Genomic DNA, 16,930 nt, shown 5'->3' on the forward strand with positions numbered 1-16,930 from the left:
TCCACCGGGGCTGAGACTTGGGGCCTGGACAGGGAGGGATGTTCGGGAAAGATGAGAAATCTGAGTGGACTAACAAAAAAAAAAAAAAAAAAAAACCTAAAAAGTCAGTGTCTTTTTCCGGAGCCCCCGGGTCCTAAAGCCGGGCCGAGACATCCCTCGGTTCTTTTGCTGGCACCCCCAAATCTAGGCCCTTCAGGTGGGTGGTGGGGCCCCGGAATCTGAGGGTATCTCGGCGCTTCCCCCTCCCCAAATGTCCTCCAAGAGAAGGCTTCTCCAGGGAAGAGCAGCTTTGTTCCGCAAAAGCTGGACTGCAAGGACTTGCGACGGGGAGAGGGAGATCGAGTGGCACTGGTGACAGCGTAAGGTGTGCGGGGGAAAGCAGGTTTGTACCTCCCGCCGTGGGCTGGGAAGACGCGGACCGTGCGGCAGGGGCGCCGTGGTGGAAGCCAGGTTCCAGGACTTCACCCTCAGCCCGCGCAGAGCACACGGAGCGGACGCCCCCTCCGTGTCTCGACCTCAAGGTGCGGGCACTCTCTCTGTGTGGGGAGGGACTTTCCGGGCCCCCCACTCCTGGCGTAAAGCGTACCCCACCCACCTCCATCTGTCAAGGGAAAGACCCCCGAGGACAAGAGGCCGGGCCAGAGTCGGGGGCTCAGGACGCTACTGGAGTCTCTGAACAAGGTGGGAGGGGCGCGACCCAGGCCTCTCCCCCGCCCGCCTCGCCTCGGGGCCGGCGCTAAGACCCAGCGGGCGCGCCGCCCGGCCCCCGCGCCCGCCCGGCCGCCTGCTCAGCTGCGGAGAGCCGGCCGGGGCGGCGCGGGCATGGCTCGGGCGGCGTGGGCGCTGCTGTGGCTGCTGCTAGGCAGCGCCGGGGCGCAGTACGAGAAGTACAGCTTCCGGGGCTTCCCACCCGAGGACCTGATGCCGCTGGCCGAGGCCTACGGGCACGCGCTGGAGCAGTACGAGGGCGAGAGCTGGCGCGAGAGCGCGCGCTACCTCGAGGCGGCGCTGCGGCTGCACCGCCTGCTGCGCGACAGCGAGGCCTTCTGCCACGCCAACTGCAGCGGCCCCGCGCCGCCCGCCGCCTCGCCCCCCGGGCCCGACGGCGACCGCGGCGACGAGTGGGCCCGCGAGCTGCGGCTCTTCGGCCGCGTCCTGGAGCGCGCCGCCTGCCTGCGGCGCTGCAAGCGGACGCTGCCCGCCTTCCAGGTGCCCTACCCGCCGCGGCAGCTGCTGCGCGACTTCCAGAGCCGCCTGCCCTACCAGTACCTGCACTACGCGCTGTTCAAGGTGGGCGCCCGCCCCGCCCCCCGCCCGAGGGCCCGGCCTCCCAGAACCCGAAGCCCGCCTGACCTTGCTCCCCCTACCCCGGCCTCCACCAGGCTAACCGGGTGGAGAAGGCTGTGGCCGCGGCCTACACCTTCCTCCAGAAGAACCCGAAGCACGAGCTGACCGCCAAGTACCTCAACTACTACCGGGGGATGCTCGACGTCGCCGAAGAGTCCCTCACGGACCTAGAGGCTCAGCCCTACGAGGTGGGCTGGAGGGGCAGCGGGGAGGGCTGACCCGGACGCCCCTTCCTGACCGCCCCCACCCACCAAGAGGGCTTGTAGGGCAGGGGCGGTGTTGAGGTCCCCGACTCCCCCTGCCACGCTCCCCCCCAGGCCGTGTTCCTCCGGGCTGTGAAGCTCTACAACAGCGGGGATTTCCGCAGCAGCACCGAGGACATGGAGCGGGCCCTGGCCGAGTACCTGGCAGTCTTTGCCCGGTGTCTGGCCGGCTGCGAGGGGGCCCACGAGCAGGTGGACTTCAAAGACTTCTATCCAGCTATAGCAGGTATTCCCCACCCAGACCGCTGTGGGCGTCCCGCTCACCCACAGGGCCCTGCTTCCTAAGGCCCCTTGACACACATATTCATTCCATGTATATTTACGGAGCACATACCAAGTGCTCAGGACAGGAGTAAGGTGTCAACTCTGCCCTCTCGGAGCCTTCAGCCTGCTGAGAGAGACGCTGAGTGCGAATGGCAACCGTCGGGAGGGCCCAAGGTGCTGGGCATCGATGCAGAGAGAGGACATCCCAAAAGGGTCCGGGAAGGTTGGGTTACAGGCCTTTCGGGTGCAAAGGTGCTGAGGTGGGAAACAGCCTAGCAGGTGTGTGCAGAAAGCAGTTTGTGGGCAGAAATCACACTTACTCTTGGGATCTCTAACCCCCAGTTTCCTCAAGCAGGGGCAGAAAGGGGGGCTGTCCTGATCTTCTCTGTCTGGTCCTCAGTCCCACCTCCAAACCTCACTTGCCATTCTCCCAGAATGCCCTGGCTCTCTCTGGCTTGGGGTGGGGGTTTAGCTGTGGGGTGTTAAGTCAGCCCAGCCCATAGTAATCTTCCTCAGCATCATATATTGTATGCCGCATCATGTATTGTATGTTATCAAGATAACACGATAATCATGTGATTGCAACAGCAAAGCACTTTGGACAAGGAAGCAGGCTCAGTAGCCAGAGCTGGGATTTGGCGCCTTCCCCATGAGTGGGATGGAGCTGTTCAGCAACACGAGCTCCTCACTGGTGCCTCCCACCCCAGATCTCTTTGCAGAGTCCCTGCAGTGCAAGGTGGACTGTGAGGCCAATCTGACTCCCAATGTGGGTGGCTACTTCGTGGACAAGTTCGTGGCCACCATGTATCACTACCTGCAGTTTGCCTACTACAAGTGTGAGCCTCTGGGGTGGGCTGGAGATGGGGGAGGAGGAAGAGTTGTGGGGACCTGTCCCTCAGATTGGGACCCCTGGTTGTTGGGAGGAAAGATTAGGGGTGGTGGGGATATGAGGAAGGGACCCTGGGGGCCTGGGGCAGGTGAGAGACTTATGAGTGGGAACAGAGAGCGGCCTCAGGGGAGAATTAGAGGGAGTCTGGGGCAAATGACTAGATAGCCAAGGACTGCAAAGCACCTGACAGTTTATAAAGTCCTTTATCTCACCTGATCCTCTCACCAACACCATGCAACTGGCATTACTGGACCCATTTTTTAGATGAGGAGACTGAGGGTCATAGAGGGCAAGGAGCCATTAGTTGCATGGCTAATAAAAACTAATACCGGTACTTGTGGCTCTCCCCACTTGAGAGAGATCCTGGCATTGACTGGGGCAGAGATGGACAGCCTCCAGGGTTCCTGCAACACAGAAATGCCATGATTCAGACAGAGCCTGAATCATGTTGGAGTTGGAGTGGAGGGGCTGAGGCCCACTGGGCCAGGAGACCCTCATGGATGTTGATAGCAGAGAGGTTGAGGGCCAGGCCACTGGCCTCTGCTTCCTCAGTGCCATCATTCTCCAGCTGTGTGGGCTTGAGTGATTTATCTAAACTCTCTGGGCCTCCAATTTCTTGTCTGTAAAGTGGGGATGACAGTAACAGTGGGGCTTAAATGGACTACACAGGGCCTGGCACCCAGTAAGTGCCCAATGTGTGCTAGTTTACATTATTACTGGATGGGATGAGAAGCCCAGCAGGTATTCTGGGAGGTGGCTGGAGGCAGGGGCACTGAACTAAATTGGGAAAGGGGGCGGTGGTGGGATAGGTAGGGGTTGCCCCTGCAGGGGCAGTGCCAGGGCCACTCCTCACCCTTTCCCACCCACAGTGAACGACGTGCGTCAGGCTGCCCGTAGTGCCGCCAGCTACATGCTCTTCGACCCCCAGGACAGTGTCATGCAGCAGAACCTGGTGTACTATCGCTTCCACCGGGCTCGCTGGGGCCTGCAGGAGGAGGACTTCCAGCCCCGGGAGGTGGGCGTTACATGCTGACTGAGGCACTCGCTGGACATGCAGTTTGTAAAAAAAAATCCTGGTTTCCTCCATAGGCAGGGAGGGAAGTGGAAAGAAAGGATATAGGTTGTGGTTAGAGTCTTGGGTTCAAACCCCAGCCCCACAGCTGTGTGGCCCTGGGGACATCACTGACCCTTACCAAATCTGTTGCCTCACCTGCAAAGTGGAGGTGGTACTACCCACCTCACTAGCACAGCAGGCAGGAAAACACATGTCCTTTCCTGCCCACTCCCCTCCCACCTTCATTGCCATCAGTGCTGGCCTGTGCCCTTCTTCCTCAGGGACCCCCTAGCCCGAACCAACTGAGGACACCCCTTGGAGTCCAAGGAAAGGCTGGCAAATGTGGAGCACATGGTGTCACTGCTGCTTTCCTTGTCAGTGGCAGACATTGCTAATTGATTGAGGCACTCTTTCTCATTAAGCCCTCAGAATCCTACTTAACCCGGTGCTCCAAGCAGCTCTGGTTATTTGATTAGCATGTGGGCTGATACCGGTTCCCTGATCCTTGAACTGAAAAAGGGCCAGTGGGCACAGATCTTGGGACCCCCCACCCTCTGGTGACAGGGTTTGGCTCATGTCCTATCCTTCCCTCCTTTCAGGAGGCCATGCTGTACCACAACCAGACTGCTGAGCTGCGGGAGCTGCTGGAGTTCACGCACATGTACCTGCAGTCAGATGACGAGGTGAGTGGCCCCCTGCCCTCCAGGGCTGGGCTGTGGTGGGAACACCTTGGGCCTTTTCCTAGGGCCACTGTATGTGTCAAAGTTCAACCCTAGCCCCCGGCAGTCAGCTGTCTGAAGCTGGAGAGGTCTGCCTGTCCCTTATCTACACCTTTCCTTCTCTCCCCCGCCTCAGTGTTCCTGGGCCCTTGCTTTTTATGTGTCCCAATCCTGCTTCTCCAGTGCACACTCAGATGGCACCTCTCCAGGAAGCCCTTGCTGCATGCCCCGGCTCTCTCTTCTGGTCTTGCAGTGCCAACTTTGACCCTCTGTGCCTCCCTGGCCACATGGCCTACACCTGGAGTTCTTTGCAGCCCTGGTATCGCACACCTGACCCTCTTCTCTAGCCAGTTCCCTGGAAGATTTCGCTCCAGAACAGGGAACCAGGTTATTCCCAGCTCCCCATGGTGCCTGCACAGAGCTGGTTTTGAATGAACTCAGAAACTGAGTTTGAATGAACCAGTAAGTGAATGATTGAATGAATGCAGGGTGCCAGGAAGGAAGGACCATAGCGTGTTACATTGACTCTGAATGAGGGTTTGACGGCCTGGATTTCTAAGGTGTTGCTGCTCAGGGGTTACTTTTTCATCCTCTCCTTTGTATATGCACCCACTCCCCACTCATCAGACTCAGGGGCAGGGTCTACACTGTTAGCACCTAAGCGTGGGTGCTTGGCAGACCTGGCTCCACCTCTTACCAGCTGGGTAGCCTCCAGGCAAGTCCTAGGTGACTTCTCAAAGTTCTGTTTCTTCGTCCATCAGATGGGGAGAATAATGCCCACCTCACACTGCTGTGGTGAGAATTAAATGAGATAGAAAAATGTAGATATATAGAGCCAGCCCGTGGCTCACTCGGGAGAGTGTGGTGCTGATAACACCAAGGCCATGGGTTTGGATCCAATATAGGGATGGCCGGGTAGCTCACTTTGGGAGAGCGTGGTGCTGACAACACCAAGTCAAGGGTTAAGATACCCTTACCAGTCATCTTAAAAATATAAATAAATAAATGAATGAATGAATGAATGAATGAATGAATGAATGAATGAGATCAAGTATGTAAAATGGATGAAAGGCACAGGCCCTTTCCCAAGCAGCTCATGGTCTAATGGGGGAGCCACACACTGCTGCTGGAGAGGTCAGCACAGGACACCCGAGGAGGGCTCTGGGCCTAGCCAGGGTTACCAGCGAGGACCTTGCCCTGGCTTGGAGGCATCCTCAAGAGCCATCAGGCACAGGGGAATAAAGGTGTTCCTGGCAGGGTGACAGTATGAGCAAACACTATGCAGGGACTAGCAGTCTTCTCACTGGTGCACTTGTCCTTAAAAGGTGGGGCCGTGGAGAGGGTGATGCTCATGCTAACACTGAATCTCTACTGGTGGGGCCCCAGGCATCAGTTCAGGGATGTGGCAGTTCAGGAATAGGACCTTGAGGGAGACCTTTAAAACCTTCTCGGGTTAGAACTTGAGACTGGGGAGGGAGGGGTTTTGGGGACTGAGAGATGGTATGGGAGGTCCTCTTGGTCAAGAAAGGACCCCCTTTGGGTTTGGGCCTGTTGTGACCTGGCTTTTCCCCAACCCGGGGGCTGCTCTAGATGGAGCTGGAGGAGTCAGAACCGCCCACAGAGCCTGAGGATCCCCCATCTGATGCCGAGTTCGAGGGGGAAGGTGACTACGAGGAGGGTATCTTTGCCAACTGGTGGCAAGAACCAGATGCCAAAGGAGACGAAGCTGAGGCTGGTCAGTGGCTTGGGCCCTGGTGGAGTGGCAGGGATGGAGGTCGGGGACAGATGCAGAGCCAATGGAGTTTGTGTGTGGGTGCTGGGACCCCTCCTCTAGGGGCTTCCAGCTTGGGGGTGGGGGAAGGTACAGCCTCCCTCCCAGAGCTGGGGCCAGCGAGACCTGGTCCTGGGAGCCTCCCCAGCCTCCTCCACCTCCTGCCAGGACAGCACCCGGACACCTGTTGGGAGTCGGTGGGGGGCTAACCCCAGTGCTTTCTCCTTTGCTTTTCAGAGCCAGAGCCTGAACTGGCATGAAAAGGGGGCGACCTGCATCCCTCAAGAGCTTGGGAATCCTGGGCCGAGTGGCACCACTCTCACCAGCCTGGGCAGCAGCAAGAACTATTTATTAAAAACTTAAAATGGACACAGCTGACCAGGCCCCCTTCCTATCTCAGCTGTGAGTGCTGCTCCCCAGTCCTGCTTCTGTGTCTCTGGACCACAGGATAGTGTTGGTGCTGCAGGTTGACAGGTGGGCTAATGGGGGTTCGTCCTCCTTCCCGCTGCTGCCCCCACCTGGACAGTCTCCTGGAGGAGAAAGCTCCAGCTGCTGGCCTGAGTCTTATCCCAAACGGCAGAGGAGCAGCCAGGGTCATGAAGAGCACTGGACCGGGAATCTAGCAGTCTGGTGGCCTGACAGTGTGTGCTCAATAAACGTTGGTTGTTGACTGAACCTCAGCACCTGGGTTCCTTTCTCCTCAGAGCTGGGCTGCAAGGGTGCAGGTCCTTTGTTCCCTCCCTCTTTGCCCCTCTCTCCTCAATTGTAAAATGGAGGGGTGGGGACAGTTTGGTGCCCTGGGGGCGGGGTGGGGTTGGAGATGAGAAGGGCGTGTGTGGCATGCAATTGTAGACCCGCCACCAGGGGGCGCGAGGACACTGCCCTCCTGAGTCTGGGGAAGATGGTGGTTTCAGATTTCTAAGATGGGATGTGCTGTTTTCCTAGTTCAACATCACTTCCCTTGGGGAATGTGGCAAGTGTGGGGAGGGGGCCGAGGACATCTACTTCTGGCATTTACTGTCCCAGGCTCCTTAGAGCAAGCATGCCCTGCTAGGTTGGTGCCCCAGCTCATCTGAGGAGCCCTAGGGATATGATTTGATTATTGGGACTTGTTGGGGTGCAGTGAGACAGCCAGACACCTCTTGCCCAATCTTGCATCCACTCCAGGGGGTCGGGTCCAGAGGTGTGGGGGCAAGGATGGTGCCCTGTAGCTGCCACCCAGCGCTGTGACTCACCACCACCACCACCCCTATTTCACACAAGGGACATGGGGGCCTCTCTAGGGAAGAACCCAGGGCCAAGGCCAGGCAGGAGACAATTCTGTCCCACTGCCCCCATTTCAGGCCTCCCAGGGGGCAGGGTGGCAGAAGCGTCTTCCTACTGGAGAGTGGCGTCGAAGCTGGGAAGCTGAGTTCTCACTGTCCACACCTTTCCCCTCCCCCAGATGTGCCAGGTGACCTGGCCTGTGCCTCACCCATCTCTGTGCCCGGGAGGACTCCCTGTCCCACCCCAGACCCCACCTCTAGGCCTTTGGTTGGGATAAGTCTGAGTCTGGAGCAAGGGCTAGGTCAAGACACAGGGCTCAGTGACCTCACTCCCTCCCCCCTCCCATGGGTGGGTCTTACAGCTCCCAGGTGCCAGGGTGGCCCTGCCCCACCCCTCCTCTTCCTAGCTGCTGTGTTGTCAGCATCCATGAGGCCCGCCCCTGTTTCTGGGAGGAGCTGCCCTCCAGGGCTGGCACTTCAGAGGGTGGGGAGCTGGGATGTGCCTGAGCTGGTCTGCAGAAACGTGTGCCTGTGATGAGTGCGAGCTCTGGAATCTGGACGGCCGGGTGTAGGTCTGAAAGTGCCTGTGTGGAGAGAGAAGGTCTGTCTGTGTGCTGTGCGTCACATGGATTGCTGGTCTGGGTGTGAGCGTGTGCCTGTGCGCGCAGGGCTGGGAATGTCCATGGCAGCCTTGTGGGTGGCTGAGCGTGTCTCTGCACGTGGGTTTGAGTGTGCGTGCACACGTGAATGTGTTTTGAGACGGTTTCATTCACTCATTCAACATATTTACTGGGCACCTACTATGGGCCAGGCACGCTGTGGTTGATGGGTGTACAATAGTGAACAAAGCAGGTCAAATGCCCTACCGTCCTCCTCGTGGAGCTTACATTCAAGCAGGGAGACAACAGGCAGCAAACAATAAATGTTATAATATATAAATTAGGTAGGCATTCAGATATGGGTGAGGGGGAAATAGAGCCAGGGAAGAGGAATCGAGAGAGCTGAGGGGTGCAGTGTGAGTAAGTGTGTTGAGATGTGTGTCCATGTGTGTGTCTGAGAAGGGTGTCTCTGGGTGTGTGACGGTTGAGCAGTGCATGTTTGGGGGGGATATCCCCTGGGAGCAGAAGGCCAGCCCCCCCCAGATACGTATCCCTCCATCCAGGCCTTCAGCCCAGGCCCTGCCTGTCCAGTGTGCCTTACTCAGCTCCTTTCCCAGGTAGCCGCCTGCCCCTCCCACCTCTCCCAGTGTCTCCGCATTGCCCAGCCAGCTCCCCAAACCGGTGAGACCAAGTCCCAGCGAGTCCCAGCGTGGGCCCTCTGGGGCCCTCCAGCCCACTCTCACAACCCCACCCAGTCCAGGCGCCCTCCCTCCTCCGTCTCTGCCTCGCTCGCCCCGCCCACCTCCTCACCCCGCCCCCGGCACCCCACCCAGCAGCTCATCAGTCCTAGAATCTGTAGTATGATGGGTCTCACATAAAAGGGCCAGACTTAGGTGCCACAGAGGCGTCCTGGACCCCAGGAGACCCCATCCTAAGGAGATCGTAGCTACTACCACGTACCGAGTACCCCCTGTGTGCCAGGCACTTGACAAGTTCTTCATAATCCTCCAAACAGTCTTGCAACAGAGATATCAGCCCCCTCTGCTCCACGCGAGCCTGCGGAATGAGGAGCAGCTTGTCGGAGCTTCCTCGAGGCGGCTGAGCTGGTTTGGACCTTTTCTCTCTACATCAGTGCTGCTCAGGGAAGGGAGGGAGGGGAGACAATGCCCTGGTCTCAGGTGCTGTCCTTGTCCTTTTAGGCTGTCAGTGGGGGTTCGGGAGAGGAAGGTGAGGGTTCCCGGATGTGGAGACAAAGCCCTACAACGCTCATTGTGGGAGGCAAGGAGTTCGAGAAGAGAGGGAGAGGAGGGAAGAGAGAAGAAAGGGCTGGCTGGTTTGCTCACTGGGGATAACACCAAGGTCAACAAGGTCAAAGGTCAGATCCCTCATGGCCTGGATGCCGGCTGCCAAAACAAAAGGAAGAAAGGAGCGACGAGGAGAAGGGAGCGAGCAAGGGGCCTGGGGACAGAGTTGCTGGGGTCACTTAGACCAACCACTGAATCCTGACAGTGATGGTTAGGGGAGGGGGGAAGGAGTCCCACAGCCGCCCCCCCCCCCAATTCCAGTGGGAGAAATTCCCCTCTGAGATTTGAAAAATTGTTTTTTTGTTTTTGCTTTTGGTGGCTGCACAGTATGGGGATTCAAACCCTTGACCTTGGTGTTATAACACTGTCCTCCAACCAACAGAGCTAACTGGCCCGCCTCCCCACCCCCGACAAATCGTTCTTGAAGTCTCACCCTGGTGCTTCCTGTCTCTGGGAGAATAAGGAGTGGCACTTTCCCAATGTCAGAAGGCTGTGTCCAGTTGTCACTAAGACCAACAACTCAACCAGGCTGGGGAGGTCCTGGCAGTGCACTGGTAGGGCCCAAGCCCCCCTGGCCAGTTTCTCCACCCTGGGTCTTTCCTCCAGGCCTTCCTTCTCCTGCAACTTCTCTCCAAGGACAGTCCTGGCAGATGTCCCCAATTTCACGGATGGGGAAATTGAGGCCTAGAGAGTATGGGTCAGGCCCCCAGGGCTGGGGCTCACTGTAAGCTAGGCTGGCATAGCCCTGCCCAGCTCCCTTCACCATGAGGTTCCAAGATGACTCAGGGATTGAATGGGAGTGTGCTGGGGGCCAGGGTGGCCCATGGGAACCAGCCCCAGCCCAAACCCCAGGCCTGACCTGTGGACACATCACCCCATAATGACCACCTGCCTGGGTCCCAGCTGGCGCCCAGGTGCCTGGATAGCATCTCTTCTGTCCCCCAAACAGCCTTTGGGATGGGAGCCTGTCTCATGCCCATGATTCAGGTGGGGAAATTAAAGTAAGTGGGAGAATATGCTTGCTTGTTTACCTTCCCCCCACATACATAATATTGATCCTTTGACTCTCTGGAAGGAGTCCCTTAGGTAGGTCATGTGCAAAGAGGCCAAGAGAACTTGACATTTTCCACTTTGGGTAACGTTTCCGATCTTGCCTTTTAGAAGAAAAGTGCAATCTTACGTTCCTGGGCCAGAGTAAGAGATGGCCAAGCCAGATTCCCTCCTTTTCCCTTGACCACTTCGCTAAATCCTAGCAGCCTTCCTGGAGGAGGAGGCTGGGAAGGGGTGGGGTTCAGCCAATCCAAGTGGGGAATCTGGCCTTTATCCATGGCCCGGGTGGTTGTGGGGAGAAGGGGGTCATTTGAGGGTCTCACAGCCATAAAAGGACTTCCTATTACAAGTTTCTATGTTATCTCCAAATGAGGTTATACAGAGACAGAGGCAGGACTGAAGTCAGAAAATGTTTGTCATGTGACTTTAACCTTTAGCACAATTATTTTGATAGCCCTGTTTTGTTTATTTATTTTTTAATACATTGATATCCTCAGAAATGGCAATGTCCCTGGCGTTGGAGCGCCTTCCCCCGACCTCTTACACACTGGATCGGGCTGGCTTCTCTCCAGCACCCTTATCAACTGCCAGCTCCAGGCATCACCCGTCACCCTCCCCCACTCGCCCGCCCCTCCCCCTGGCTACTTCCAGGTTCTCTGTTGGGGCCATAAATTATCCGTGAGCTGTACGTTGGCTGCTGCTTCAACTGGAGGCTGAAGTGCTGATGAAATATTCAAGGATCTCAACTCTCAAATTCTTTGGGGGCTGTGGGACGGGACTGGGGAAGATGGGATTAAAGTACCAGGTGGGGGCCTCCAAGTCCCACCCCAGTTCTTACCAAGGTGGAGCCAGGCCTGGAGACCCGGGAGGCAGGGCGGTGGGGTCTGGGGGGTTGGAGAAGGGTCTTTTTGCATAATTCATTGCTGTGGTTCTGGGTGGTAAAGCCTAGGTTTCTGCTTTAGATCCCTCCCCCAGCCCTGGCTCTCTAATCCCAAAGTTTTCCTGTAGTCACACGTCAGGCTGACACAATCAGCCCTGCAAAATCGCTCTTATCTCCCCCACTGCGCACCCCCACCCCCCTACCTTCACTGGGGTGGAAAGAGACCTGTATTGGGCGAAGTGGGCTGGTGGTCGGGAGTTCACGTCCCAGCCCTGCCAGCAATTTGTTGGTGTGAACGTTAGGGAAGTTCCTCTCCTGGCTCCAGCCTCAGTTTCCTCATGTATACAAGGAAAAGGGGGCTCTGCTTAGACTATTCCTTCTTCCTCTTCCCAAGGACTCCCCATAGGTGGGGGGAGATTGCGGCCCCCATCTGTGTGCGCATGCGCACACACTCTTGGGAGGGGTCGCCTCTCCAAGGGAAGGGACCCTTGTCCGGGCAGGCTTGTGTCCTGGGTCCTGGAGGGAGGGAGGGGCAGGCAGATTGGCATGGCGGGCAGGGCCCCAGCCGTGTCAGCCTGTGCGTGGAGTCGCCCCCCAAGGAGCCGGAAGTGGGGTCACTCAGGTGGCAAGGTCTCGCTCCGCCTTCTCCCCACCAAACCCACTCAGAGCGAGAGGGGGCCGCTCAGAGAGCCAGTGAGACCCAGCTCCAGAATACAATCCCGATGCTGGGAGCCCATCTTGTTGGGCTCCGGAAGTCCCAGAGGAATTGCACCTTGGGGGATTTGGAGTGGGTAAGGGGGGTGACTTCGGGACAGACATTCCCTGGAGAGGTCCTGACCCTCCTCCAGCCTCTCCTTCCACCACCCCTGGCTGCTGGTGTCTCGCCCTGGACTGAACTATTTCTGGCCCATCCTATCTCTGTTTTCTTGCCTCCCTGTTTTCCTTTTGACATTCCATCCCCACCCACATGCCTTGCAGGGAAGTGTCGCTGAAGCTACCTCTATAATTAAGAACCCTCCCTGGCTGGTCACATGCCTGAGGACCAGGCTGTGGGCAGCCTGTGCCCTCAAGCGTCCTATGCTGGACAAAGGGCAGCAAAAAAGCAGGAGCATTCCCACCCCCACCCCGTCAGGCCTTGCACCATCCTTCTCTGTCTTCAGCTCTAGGCGATGCTTGGGCCCTCTCCAGCCAGCAGAATTTGGGAGCCTGGAGGCTCTTCTGCAGCCACTGTCCTCTCCCCAGCTGTGTAGGGGTCACCCTGAGTGAGGCCCACCCCCCAATACCAGTGGGCAGGGGCCGGAGTACAAGTGGACGCCTGCATACATAGATGTAAATAAATTACAAAGCAGGCTAACAAACTGTTACAGACGGTATCCTGTGACCAGAATGCATCCACAATGACCTGAAAGGCTATTGTGAAATTTAGACTTCTCAGACATTGTCAGAATGTGGCAGCCCCGGGGAGAACTGGTCCCCGGCCCCCAGTCCCTGGACCATCTCCCCTTCCCATAGCACCTCTGGGTCTGCCCATATCACAAGGGCCTCCAGCACACACAGGTAGATACCCCAGCCCGCTTACGTGTCCGTGCTGCGTCCATCCCCTTACCACCCCCCGTAACTGCCCTTGTCACTCCTGTGGCCTAAGTATGCACACACCACCTGTGCTGCTAGTGTGTTTCTCCGGGGAAGAACCAGCATAAGAGACCCACAGGCCTAGAAGCAGGGTCAATGCTGGGCAAGGAATTCCACAGTTTCTGCTACTGATACCTGGATTATGGTCTAGAAGGGTTTTGAATTCCGTGTAAGGTCATTGCCCGGGCCCTGTGTGGATGGGGCAACCTTCCCCCTCCCTGGGAGGGCCAGAGCTGGGACCTTTAAAGGGCAGGACCCATGGGCCGGCCTGTGGCTCACTTGGGAGAGTGCGGTGCTGATAACACCAAGGCCACGGGTTCGGATCCTATATAGGTATGGCCGGTTAGCTCGCTTGGGAGAGCGTGGTGCTGACAACATCAAGGCAAGGGTTAAGATCCCCTTACCAGTCATCTTTTATAAATAAATAAATAAATAAATAAAGGGCAGGACCCAGGACAGAAGCCCTCTTCCCCTGCTCTAAGGATGGTTCTGCCCCTGCCCATGCCCAAGATGCCACTAACTTTTTATATTGCCTTTGATTTGAGTCTTCCACCTGGGAGGACTTCTAGTTGTCTGTTCTCTTTATCTGCTGCCACAAAGCTAGGGGAGAGGCTACTGTGTGATTAAAAGTTACCTCTATCAGCCTGAAGTTTGGCAACCCAGTGCTCACCCGTGGTCCCCCTTTATAGATGTGGCCATCTGAAGCTGAAGAGGAGGGAAGAAGGGTGTGCATGTGTGTGCTGGGGAGAGAAAGCCGAGGCAGCTGGCGTTTGGGTATGTGAATGTGCACCCATGAGTGTATGTCTGCGAGGTGTGAGCATGAAAGGGCGTGTGTGTCGTGGCATGGGCAGACCTAAATCTCTTCCTGTCTCTGTTTGGGGAAGGGGCCCTGTAGAATAAGGACTATGTTCTAACAGAGAAGAGACCCTCTTCCACCTCCTTATATGGCCCCAGAGGCCCCGTGGAGGACGAGGGGAAGCGAGGTGAGTGGTGTGGCCTGGCCATCCAGGACACTGGCGATGCTCTTCACCTCCCCTAGAGAAGCGCCTCCCCATCCCCCGCTAGCTCCCCTCCCTCCCAACAAGTCCTTACTGGACCCCTCTTTGTCAGTTACCTCTGTCTCTGGGGCAGCTTGGGATGGGCCACTTGGTGCCCTTTCTGCTTCTGTTTTGTTTTTTTGGCTGCTGGCTGGGTTTGAGGATCCTAAGCCTTGACTTTGGTGTTACCCAACACCATGCTATGACCAATTTAGCTAACTGGCCAGCCCTCTTTCTTTACTCTGAGGCCCCAAAAGCTTCCAGGTTGAGTTAACCGTATGTGTTCTTGGTGGCCCACGGACTCTCCTTCCAGTGAGCTCTGGGCAAGAGAAATGACTTTAAACTGTACGAATATCAATGGACACTAGACACCAGAAGGAGTTTACCAGTGTTAGAATAAGGAGACATGGTCATTCACCATAAGGGAAGCTGGAGAATCTCCTTTCCTGGAGATTTGTCAGAGAATTCCTGCCCCCCCCCTTTCGTTGAGGCTGGGATCTGAACCCTTGACCTTGGTGTTATCAGCACCACGCTCTCACCACGTGAGCTAACTGAATTCTTGCTTTTAAAGGCTTGAAGACAGGGGACTGGAAAAGAAGGTCTTGTGGGCTTTCCTTCAAGTTCAAGCTACAGGGGAGACTGTGGTCACAGCAACCCTCATCCCTACCCCTAGGCACTTCCTACTCCTGTGAGACCAAATCCCCTAAACAGACAGCTGAAACATCATTTTCTGATTCTTTTCTGTATCCTTAGATACAGATGAATCTTCAGTGCCTGGCAAGCACATACTAGGTGCTTAATAAATGTGCAGAAAATTCCTTGATTGGGGGGAGATGCACAGCTTTAATCTCAGTCTTTTCTGATGCTGTGGTGGTGCCTCCACCCAGTCCCAGCCTGTGTGCTTAGTTTTGGGGCTGGTGTGTTGCAACATGTACCATGCTAAGACACACAAGGAGACACACACACACACACACACACACACACACACACGAGGCTTTATTCTGAAGCCTTATTTCTGCCCCTCCACCCCACCCAGGCTCCTCCACCCCTCTGCGCAGTCAACCAGCCTTACCCTGCCTGTTTGCTAAGTCAGGAGAAAGAGGAGGGAGTTGAGCCAGGCTTGGGCTGGGAAGTACTTACGTGTGTACATGTGTATGTGTGGAGGTGGGGGTGGGGAGGTGGGAGGTGGGTGGGAGGAGGAGGAAATGAAAGCCTGGAGGTAGCAGCACCCTAGGATTGTGAACTCTTTCCATCCCAAGCTGCGGGCTGGCCACTGCACTATGCAGCAGGGTGGCAAGTGGCTGGGTGGAGCAGGGGTAAGGTAGGGATCAAGGTACTGGGGTAAGCTGGAGGAGGGAGAGTTAGGGAAACAAAGCAAAGGGCAGTGGCTTGGCATGTGGCACGGCAACTGGTTTGGGGATATTGATATCTCCCTGGACTACTCTGGGAAGACTTCTTAGATGGCACAACTTCAGGAGGGAAAATGTTCAGCCGTCATTCCTTTCTCTGGTGGGGAAAGTAGTCAAGGATGCCACTACTGTACTTTCACCCAGCCCATCCTCTGTGCTAGATTTGGGGATATAAAGCTTTTTTGAGGGGGGACCCTTTTCTAAACAACCACTCCCCTGACACCCACACACACAGGCTGTTTATGCTTATCCCTCTTTGAGCTCTTTGAAGATTGGAATCCTTTCTATTTTCTGTGTCACCAGGGTCTAACCCAGAGTCCAGCATTCAGTTGGTATTGAATGAATAAATGTCTGTAGGACCCTTGGCACACTGTACAGCCACCACCAGCATTCATTTTATCGACCACTGAAAGGAAATGCCTTTGTCTTCTTAAGCTGCCTGTTGAGAAGTTCTTTCTGATTTCTAACCCAGGCTCTTCCACTCCGGAGAGGCCTGCTGCCTCATTTCTTTTGTGCCAGCACTCAATTTCCTTTAGATCTGCTGCCTGACTTTTTCCAAACCTACCAAAGCCTCCTTACACCAATACTTTATCTTTTTTTGAAATAATTGCCCTTCTCTCTCTCCCAGAGTGTTTTTATCTTTTCCCTGCCCCTTCCCCACTGCTTTGACATTTCATGTCTATGCTATTCTTCCAGGAGGAGAACACATGGTTTGATGGGCCTTGAAATTAGAAGGAAGGGGTTCTAGCTTGGGGTGTGCCACTTTCTCGTTTTGTGACCTCTCTGAACCTCAGTTTCTTTATCTTTATTTAAAATGAAGATTGTTTTGTTGTCCTAACGAATTTTCAAAACTGTCATGAGAATTTAATACAGCTTTTGGGGCCGGCCCGTGGCTCACTCCGGAGAGTGTGGTGCTGATAACACCAAGGCCCCGGGTTCGGATCCCATATAGGGATGGCCGGTTTGCTCACTGGCTGAGCGTGGTGCTGACAACACCAAGTCAAGGGTTAAGATCCCCTTACTGGTCATCTTTAAAAAAAAAAAAAAAAAAATTTAATACAGCTTTTTATTTATTTACTTATTTTTAATAACTGTGTGGTACAGGGTTGACCTTGGCGTTATAAGGCCATGCTCTAACCAACTGAGCTAACCGGCCAGCCCCCTTGTCGTGAGAATTTAAAAAACCCACATGAATAATTTAAATTGCAACATTTAGCAGTTGTCCAAGTACTTTCACAAAACTTACTTCACTTAATCCCCCACACTCTGGTAAGATAGACGTAGCTAATGTACCTGTTTTACAGATGAATAGAAACAGGGTGAAAGGTGAAGTAAATTGCCTAAGATCATACTGGTACTAAATGCCAGGACCCAAACCCAGACCTTCTAATTCTAAATCCCAGGAGCACTCCATCTTTGGGGAAAAAATCCCAAGCCAGCACAAAGC

The 16,930-nt window shown here is 55.7% G+C and overlaps 1 protein-coding gene across 1 annotated transcript; it reads left to right on the forward strand.

Annotated features, from left to right (window-relative positions):
* Window positions 1-793: 793 nt before the first annotated feature.
* P3H4 (prolyl 3-hydroxylase family member 4 (inactive)) lies at window positions 794-6,982 on the forward strand. Its single transcript, XM_063111599.1, has 8 exons — window positions 794-1,290; window positions 1,383-1,535; window positions 1,665-1,836; window positions 2,582-2,710; window positions 3,633-3,778; window positions 4,417-4,500; window positions 6,127-6,271; window positions 6,545-6,982. The coding sequence occupies exons 1-8, from the start codon at window positions 823-825 to the stop codon at window positions 6,565-6,567; spliced, it is 1,320 nt and encodes a 439-aa protein (XP_062967669.1). The 5' UTR covers window positions 794-822; the 3' UTR covers window positions 6,568-6,982.
* The last annotated feature ends 9,948 nt before the right edge of the window (window positions 6,983-16,930 follow it).

Source organism: Cynocephalus volans, chromosome 10, assembly GCF_027409185.1.
Source record: "Cynocephalus volans isolate mCynVol1 chromosome 10, mCynVol1.pri, whole genome shotgun sequence".
In the NCBI taxonomy this organism is placed as follows: domain Eukaryota; kingdom Metazoa; phylum Chordata; class Mammalia; order Dermoptera; family Cynocephalidae; genus Cynocephalus; species Cynocephalus volans.